The 9,720-nt window shown below is 45.2% G+C and overlaps 1 protein-coding gene across 1 annotated transcript; it reads left to right on the plus strand.

The window, feature by feature from the left end:
• Positions 1-8,240: 8,240 nt before the first annotated feature.
• On the plus strand, positions 8,241-9,356 carry LOC311133089 (somatostatin receptor type 1-like; the record flags this gene model as incomplete). Its single annotated transcript, XM_084166524.1, has 1 exon — positions 8,241-9,356. The coding sequence occupies one exon, from the start codon at positions 8,241-8,243 to the stop codon at positions 9,354-9,356; it is 1,116 nt and encodes a 371-aa protein (XP_084022650.1).
• Positions 9,357-9,720: the final 364 nt, after the last annotated feature.

Genomic DNA, 9,720 nt, shown 5'->3' on the forward strand with positions numbered 1-9,720 from the left:
TGGGCGATTAGGTCTGGCTCGCAGTTGGCGTTCCAATTCATTCCAAAGGTGTTCGATGGGGTTGAGGTCAGGGCTCTCTTTGCAGGCCAGTCAAGTTCTTCCACACCGATCTCCACAAACCATTTATGTATGGACCTCGCTTTGTGAAACGTGGGCATTGTCATGCTGAAACAGGAAAGGGCCTTCCCCAAACTGTTGCCACAAAGTTGGAAGCACAGAATCGTCTAGAACGTAATTGTGTGATGTAGCGTTAAGATTTCCCTTCACTGAAACTAAGCGGCCTAGCCCGAACCATGAAAAACAGCCCCAGACCATTATTCCTCCTCCACCAAACTTTACAGTTGGCATTATGCATTCGGGCAGGTAGCGTTCTCCTGGCATCCGCCTGACCCAGATTCATCCGTCGGACTGCCAGATGGTGAAGTGTGATTCATTACTCCAGAGAAGGCATTTCACTGCTCCAGAGTCCAATGGCGGCAAGCTTTACACCACTCCAGCTGACGCTTGGCATTGCGCATGGTGATCTTAGGCTTGTATGTGGCTGCTCGGCCATGGAAACACATTTTTTGAAGCTCCCGATGAACAGTTCTTGTTCTGACGTTGCTTCCGGAGGCAGTTTGGAACTCTGTAGTGAGTGTTGCAACCGAGAACAAACGATTTTTTACACTACGCGCTTCAGCACTCAGCAGTCCTGTTCTGTGAGCCTACCACTTCGCGGCTGAGCCGTTGTTGCTCCTAGACGTTTCCACTTCACAATAACAGCACTTACAGTTGACCGGGGCAGCTTTAGCAGGGCAGAAATTTGAAGAACTGACTTGTTGGAAAGTTAGCATCCTATGACGGTGTCACGTTGAAAGTCACTGAGCTCTTCAGTAAGGCCATTCTACTGCCAATGTTTGTCTATGGAGATTGCATGGCTGTGTGCTCGATTTTATACACCTGTCAGCAAAACGGGTGTGGCTGAAATAGCCGAATCCACTAATTTGAAGGGGTGTCCACATATTTTTGTATATATAGTGCACTTTGATGAGATAATACAATCTCAGAGACTTTCGCCCACCACATTCAGTTTCTCTCTTTCTGATTGCCCTTTAAAGACATCAGAGGATAGTATTTCCATCAATTTCACTTCCATCAAACACTGTAGAGAGAGAAAGGGATGAGAGAGGCTGACTTAAGCTTTTTTTCATATTTAAATATATCAAGTCAGGCTGTCTTATCCCTGTCTCTCTCTACAGCACTTTACTGTTATGTGAAATGCCAATATTGCATTAAGATGAGAAAAGGCTCCAGGCTCTCAGAGCACCTTAAGCAAGTGGAACAATCCAGTGTGCATACAAATGTAGTTACCTTTTTATAGATATTTTCTCTCCACAGTTTGTTTTCCCACTGCTTTGTAATCCGCCCACCTGATTATATGAAAATACGGGGAACATTTCTGAAGGAGCAATTTCGTAAGCACTACTATGACACAAACCAATTTGGTCCTAAATTGAGCACGGAACAAATGTACTATTTTAATACTTAATTAATGCAGGAGATATGCTGTGGCATTTGTTTTCCGAAGCAAATGAAATTATACAGGAGGTGAAAGGAAATTAGCCTTTAGAGATGCTATAGAGGTATGGTAATAAAAGTGTGTGTGTGTGTGTGTGTGTGTGTGTGTGTGTGTGTGTGTGTGTGTGTGTGTGTGTGTGTGTGTGTGTGTGTGTGTGTGTGTGTGTGTGTGCGTGCGTGCGTGCGTGCGTGCGTGCGCGTGCGTGTGTGTGTGTGCGCGCGCGCGCGTGTGCGCGCGTGACGGGGAACGGTGCACTTTGCGTCTGCTTAACAAAATAACCTTGTCTGCATAATGCCTTTTAGGCAAAAACAGATAATGTGGTAGTTACATGACGGTCCCATGACCTATTTAGCATTTCAAAAGCACTATAGACATGACTAACAATGTGTTGCTCATTGAAAGATCAACATAGACTTTGATGGTATTTGTATAATTTGTGCCTTGATCGAGTGGCCATTACCAAATCATGCACTGCTAATGGATAGTTTATGATATTACAATGTCCATTCGGGAACATAAAACACCATTACATTGCTGTCAACTTCAAAGGCGGTCGTTTCAGGACACTCCGATGGACAGACCATAATCAATGTTGCTGCTGCCTGTCTCCTGTGAGTCAGGTGGGACTGAACTTAGAGAGAGAGAATGTCAGGGGAAGAGTGATGAGGTGAGTGATGGAGAAATAAATAGTGAGGGGTGAGAGGGCATCGGAGGGAGACAATCAGAGCAAGGCGGGGAGAGTGGGAGAGCGAGACAGACAGAGAAACAGACAGCCAGTGGAGGCTGTTAAGGGGAGGACGGCTCATAATAATGGCTGGAATGGAGTAAATGGAATGGCATCAAACATATGAAAACCATTTGTGTTTGATGCCATTCCATTTACTCCATTCCGGCCATTATTATGAGCCGTCCTCCCCTCAGCAGCCTCCATTGCAGACAGCCCAAATCCTTCCAAACTTCATTACCCAAACAAAGCTACACCTCCCTCGATGCTGTCCCAACAACGTGTTTTAAAAGGATGGTGGACTGACTAGCAACTTAGGCTAATGTCACCCTGCCTTCCACAGGGAAATTCGACATGGAGTGAAGGTGCTGTCACGTCGACCTGATTGGGAAACTTGCCGGCTGATTAAATTGCCTTGCTCGCTCTGACCCCCAACTCCACTCTCACTCTGCCAATTATAAAGTCTGCATGTTTTATTAGAGGTCAACTGTGACTGCCGTTGCATGAGTTGTGGGGTTTCCCTCACTGGCCAGCAGGGGGCACTAGCTCCCATTAACACCCTGTAGTGAGCTGTGGTTAGTTTAGAGTAGTCACACACAGTGATATACTTTTGGTGTTGGCCAGAAATCACTGGTTATGATGACGTAGGGAAATGTCTTCTATTATCTGTCTCTCACTCAAATACAGTAGTCATCTTTATTGGTGTTACACAAGCTCTTTATCTATTGAAATAAAATAAACCTGTGCGTTCAATATCAACATTTGTCACGTACATAGAGCAGGTATAAATTATTCTTACTTGCAAGCTCCCTTTAACAGTGTAGTACAGATATCAAAATGCTACAATACATTATTAACTGAATACAAAGAATACAATGAACATAATTAATAAGACATACGGTGCATTCGGAAAGTATTGAGACCCGTTGACTTTTTCCACATTTTGTTAGGTTACAGCCTTATTCTAAAATTGATTAAAAAAAAATTTTTTTCCATCAATCTACACACAATACCCCATAATGACAAAGCAAAAACAGGTTTGTCGACATTTTTGCTAATTTATTAATACACATTTACATAAGTATTCAGACCCTTTATTCAGTACTTTGTTAAAGAACCTTTGGCAGCAATTACAGCCTCAAGTCTTCTTGGGTATGACGCTACAAGCTTGGCACACCTGTATTTGGGGAGTTTCTCCCATTCGTCTCTGCAGATCCGCTCAAGCTCTGTCAGGTTGGATGGGGAGTGTTGCTGCACAGCTATTTTCAGAGATGTTCGATCAGGTTTAAGTCTGGACTCTGGCTGGGCCACTCAAGGACATTCAGAGACTTGTCCCGAAGGCACTCCTGCATTGTCTTGGCTGTGTGCTTAGTGTCATTGTCCTGTTGGAAGGTGAACCTTCAGTCTGAGCTCCTGAGAGCTCTGGAGCAGGTTTTCATCAAGGATTTCTCTGTACTTTGCTCCGTTCATCTTTCATTTGATCCTGACTAGTCTCCCAGTCCCTGCTGCTGAAAAACATCCCCACAGCATGATTCTGCCACCACCATGCTTCACTGTAGGAATGGAGCCAGGTTTCCTCCAGACGTGACGCTTGGCATTCAGGCCAAAGAGTTCAATCTTGGTTTCATCAGACAAGAGAATCTTGTTTCTCATGGTCTGAGAGACTTTAGGTGCCTTTTGGCAAACTCCAAGTGGGCTGTCAGGTGCCTTTTACTGAGGAGTGATTTCCGTCTGGCCACTCTACAATAAAGGCCTAATTGGTGGAGTGCTGCAGAGATGGTTGTCCTTCTGGAAGGCTCTCCCATCTCCACAGAGGAACTCTGGAGCTCTGTCAGAATGACCATTGGGTTCTCGGTCACCTCCCTGACCAAGGCCCTTCTCCCCCGATTGCTCAGTTTGGCCAGGCAGCCAGCTCTAGGAAGAGTATTGTGGTTCCAAACTTCTTCCATTTAAGAATGATGGAGGCCACTGTGTTCTTGGGGACCTTCAATGCTGCAGAAATGTTTTGGTACCCTTCCCCAGATCTGTGCCTTGACACAATCCTGTCTCGGAACTCTACGGACAATTCCTTTGACTTCATGGCTTGGTTTTTGCTCTGACATGCACTGTCAACTGTGGGACCTTATATAGACAGGTGTGTGCCTTTCCAAATCATGTCCAACCAATTGAATTTACCACAGGTGGACTCCAATCAAGTTGTAGAAACATCTCAAGGATGATCAATGGGAACAGGATGCACCTGAGCTCAATTTCGAGTCTCATAGCAAAGGGTCTGAATACTTATGTAAATAAAGGTATTTATATTTATAATTTGTTATAAATTAGCAAAAAGTTATATCAACCTGTTTTCACTTTGTCATTATGGGCTATTGTGTGTAGATTGCTGAGGATTTTTAAAAATTGAATCCATTTCAGAATAAGGCTGTAACGCAACAAAATGTGGAAAAAGTCAAAGGGTCTGAATACTTTCCCGAAGGCACTGTATGGATCGGGTAGAAAAATATTCTATTCGTCAGCAGTAATGGAGTTGAACCCTGTCTGACGGTGGCCCCTGTCTACCATCATGTGTAGACTATTTTGTCTACCATCATAAATACTATTTTAGCCTTCGAACGCTTTACGTCAATCTTCCCCTTCAAAGCCGTAAATAGAGCCTATAGCTCTAATCTAAGCTCTCGTCCTCAAGGGGAGCCTATATCGCTAATCGAAGTGCTCATCCTCAAGGGGAGACTATATCGCTAATCCAAGCTCTCGTCCTTAAGAGCCGGCGAGGTCAAAATAAATTAGTGACTCATATTAGCGACTGAATTACTTCACGTCCTTTTCTGGTTAACCTATTTCTATGCTTCCTCCCTGGGGGAACAGCCAGTGTACTGTGTTCTCCTCTGCTCTGGGTAGGGCCTGATCTACGATCAGCTTGATCTCCCCAAATCCTAACCTTAACTATTAACTTCGCCCTATACCAGGGGTCGGCATCAGGCTGCCTGCGAGCCAAAACCAGCCTGCGAGTGATTTCTTGCTTAAAAATATGTATATCAGCAAAAAAAATGGATTTAGAAAATCTGTTCCCAAGTATTCCCACGAATACAAAATTAGACGTGATTTTGTCTCAACGTAATCAAGGTATGAAATTGTTATTTTCGAACACTACCTCTTTTGGGGCTTAGATGTGGTAAATTAGCATTTGACAAATGATTATAATTATGTTCCAGCCCCCCGACCATCTGCCCGCGGCTGAATCTAGTTGCCCACCTCTGTACTATACCTTCAGCTCAGCCCTGTTTATCATGCCTGACAGTCTAGTACCGCTGTGAGTAGATATCATCAGCGGTGAAGAATTGGTGCCATGACTCAGGCAATATGGAACGGGAGAAGGTGACCCTTAAAGGAACAATAAAAGATACTTGACGATTGGTGATAGAGATCAGCAATATCACAAGCCATAGTGTTAATGCTCACTTCGTATCTCTACAGTTCTGCCTCGTCCTGCCAGCTACACACACACACACACACACACACACACACACACACACACACACACTCACTCACTTAACAACATAAAAACGCACACATGCAGCCACACAAGCAGTCTTGCACTATTTGATTTCAGCCTCGGTATTCTGTATATATGCACGCATGACTGTCTGTCGCTTTGGATAAAAGCGTCTTTCATATTCCAGCCACGAATGCAATTAGATTCCTGCTTTCTTATGACTGGGCCCGTGTTTGTTGTTCGGTTGGTTGGAGAGTGGAGGAGAGGGGGATGGAGAGAGAGAGGGAGGAGGGGGTGTCTGTTCAGTCTTTATCCTGTTCTTGTTTAGACAGCTTTGAACATCCTAATTCTGTTCAGATAGGTGTCAAAGGTCCCTCTCTGCCTCTCGCATCCGGCTGTAATTGGACGAGGAGAGAGACGACCACACGTAGGTGCACTCACACACTTAAACAAAAACAAGCTAGGTTATACAGATGTCATTTCCCATTTCTGCTGGAACATTTTCAATCTTGTACAAACGCAACAGGGAATTCTTAGAATGTCATGTCGGTGTGACGACTGGGGAATACGAAGGTGAAATGGAATTGCAGTTTGCCGTGATCATGTGACCTCCTCAATGACCTTTTCGTTCCGTTACGGTGCGGAGAGACGGTGGTACCTCAGTATTGAATCATAAGCTGTTGATTCATGGCTGAATGTTTTCTCGTCTACGAAATAATCCCGAACTGGTTTATGAACTGCTATACAAAACAACAACTGATGCATCAATCCTTTTCAATTTCAACTATGATATTATATCTTGCCACAAAAAGACTGCTCAATATATGGGGCATTCAACAGTCAGCCCTGTGCAGACTCTGCCACAAGGAAACAGAATCAACAGATAATCTCTTTTGGTACTGTCCTTCGATGGCTCGCTTTTGGAGTCAGGTCCAGGCGTGGTTGTTAAGTCATAATGTCTGTGTTCAGATGGACCTACAAACAGCACTGTTCGGAGATCTGAAAAACCACCATCAATCAATGGGAAATATGATTATACTCTTAGATAAAGTATTTATTTTAGGGCAATCTCATTAGAAATGGTCCAAATAGAGAAGTTCAAGACCCTCGTCAGACATCACAGTAAAATATAAATAGTAAAATGGTAGTGTACTGGGAAAGATTGGTTAGTTTGTGGACATCTGAGGGTTTGAATTAAGATTAGTGTACTGTATATGTGATCGAAAATAGCAGTAAGTATCAGTAGAAGACATATTGTTGTCCATCGATTCGTTTTGCTCCAATCAGGGGAGGGGGATTAGAAATGGGGGATTAGAAATGATGCAAACAATTACTTTGATAGAACCCAGGGTCTATCTGCAATGTTGAAGCTGATCTACCCCATGTGATAGCTACCTCTAATGAAACTCTTCTGCTGTTTTGCTTGGAGTTCCTTTAGGGAAGTGATTGCTCTTTGTGTTTTCTTACAGGCTTCCTGGACTCAAAGAAAATGGGGGTGTAGCGGGGAAGAGCTCGCACCAAAACCCAGTGATTTACATGGACTTGTTCAGCCTGGGTGTAACGACGAAATGATCACCCCTCTGTATCACCAGAGAAACATGGAATGGTGAGGGTGCAGATTTCACCACAACACCTCTTACCACAAACCAATCCTGAGTGTGCCATTGGACCAGCTGGGACGGACCAGACAGAACAGGGCAGAACAACTCACAACCACTCCAGAATTCCCTCCAACAGGACATTGTAATCAATCGAAAGGAATGTTCTTCCTTGGCCAAGTTTTGAGCGATACCCAGAAACCTGATTTAAATGAAATAAAATACTCCTTCTAAGAACCCCTTACAAACAGATGGGTAATACGATGTGAGTTTATTTGTGAATGAATATGGAATGTTAAGCGTTTGGCTGCCAAGAATTCATCGTTTCAGCCCCCTAAATTGCTTCAGTGCCCTTATCGGTTGGTGGTGTAAAAAACGACCAAGGCTGGGCTTTATAATGAGAAATCCCTGGGAAACATGAGAACTGAGAGAGTCTCAAGGACTCTGATTTAGTTCAGATTAACCCCCATCTATGTCACACATGGACCGTGAGATAAGAGAATAACACTTTACAGACATTTCATTCTCTCCTGTCTCTTCAGAGCCGCACCTATACAAAGAATGAGGATCTCTTCTGCTCCTTCGTCACTCCTTTCGGACCCATTTATTAAAGGAATTTAACAGAGACCCATGGTACTTTACACTAAAGTAACACTTTGGCGATAACGAAGAATATAAAACTATATTCTATAATGTGACTGAGAGACTCATAGATTTAGCCAGTGGTAACTTGTGGAATAGACACCGGCTGGAACGTGGGTTTAACCAATCAGCATTCAGGATTAGACCCACCCGTTTTACAAAAAAACATATACACAAAGTCAGATCTCAGTAGGAGAAACCGAAACTTGAGGTAAACTGGACAAAATGGACAACATGGCCGCCAATGGGACCGGCGACTACCCAGTGTACCCCACCGGCTTCCCCTACAACTCCAGCTTAGACTATGAGGACTACGACCAGGAACCTGACGCCAGCAAGATCATCATCCCCTCCATCTACGCCCTGGTCTGCTGCGTGGGTCTAACAGGCAACACCATGGTTATCTATGTTATCCTTAAGTACGCCAAGATGAAAACCGCCACCAATATTTATATATTGAATCTGGCAATTGCAGATGAACTGTTTATGTTGAGTGTGCCGTTTCTGGCGACATCGGCGGCTGTACGTCATTGGCCATTTGGCTCGCTCATGTGCCGTCTGGTGTTGAGCGTGGACGGCATCAACATGTTTACGTCCATCTTCTGTCTGACGGTGTTGAGCGTGGATCGATACGTGGCCGTGGTTCACCCTATCAAGGCTGCCCGCTACCGCCGACCGACTGTGGCCAAACTGGTCAACGTCTGCGTGTGGGGCCTCTCGCTCCTCGTCATCCTCCCCATCATCATATTCGCCGACACGGTCCCGGCGCAGGACGGCGGTGTGGACTGCAACTTCCTGTGGCCCGAGGCAGCATGGTCGGAGGCGTTTGTGGTCTACACCTTCCTGCTAGGCTTCCTGCTTCCTGTGGGTGCAATCTGCCTCTGCTACTGCCTGATGGTGGCGCGCATGCGGGCGGTCGGGCTCAAAGCCGGTTGGCTGCAGCGGCGGCGCTCGGAGAAAAAGATCACGCGGATGGTGTTGTGTGTGGTGACGGTTTTTGTGCTCTGCTGGATGCCTTTCTACATCGTCCAGCTGGTTAGCGTGTTCCACCACCCCCCCAACCCCATGGTCACCCAGCTCTTCGTCATCCTGAGTTACGCCAACAGCGGCGCCAACCCCATCCTCTACGGCTTTGTGTCAGATAACTTCCGCCGGTCGTTCCAGAGGATCGTGTGTTTCCGTTGGTTGGAGTCTGGGCTGGACGGTGAACAGGTGGACTACCGTGCTGTAGCACTGAAGAGACAGGCCACCAATGGACAAAAAGACTTCCCTAAAGAATGCCTGGCATCTGATGCGGTGTTCCGGAATGGGACATATACCTCACGCACTACTACACTGTGACTGGGACCAGGTGTTGTGGATGAAAAAAACAACGCCACACTGAGAGAGATGGGGAAGCAACGAATGACAAAGAATAAAACCACACATGAACAATGAGGGAGGCCAGTAGTTGATGAGGAGGACACATTTCTTTAAAATGAAAATAGATGTTCACTCACTATATGCTGTGACCATTATACAAGCATTATTTAAGCAATAAGGCATAAGGGGGTGTGGTATGTGGCCAATATACCATGGCTAAGGGCTGTTCTTATGCATGACGCATCGCGGAGTGCCTAGACACAGCCCTTAGCCGTGGTATATTGGCCATATACCACAAACCCCCGAGGTGCCTTATTGCTATTATAAACTGGTTACCAACGTA

The sequence above is a fragment of the Coregonus lavaretus genome (assembly GCF_964263955.1).
Source record: "Coregonus lavaretus genome assembly, chromosome: 7".
Taxonomy (NCBI): domain Eukaryota; kingdom Metazoa; phylum Chordata; class Actinopteri; order Salmoniformes; family Salmonidae; genus Coregonus; species Coregonus lavaretus.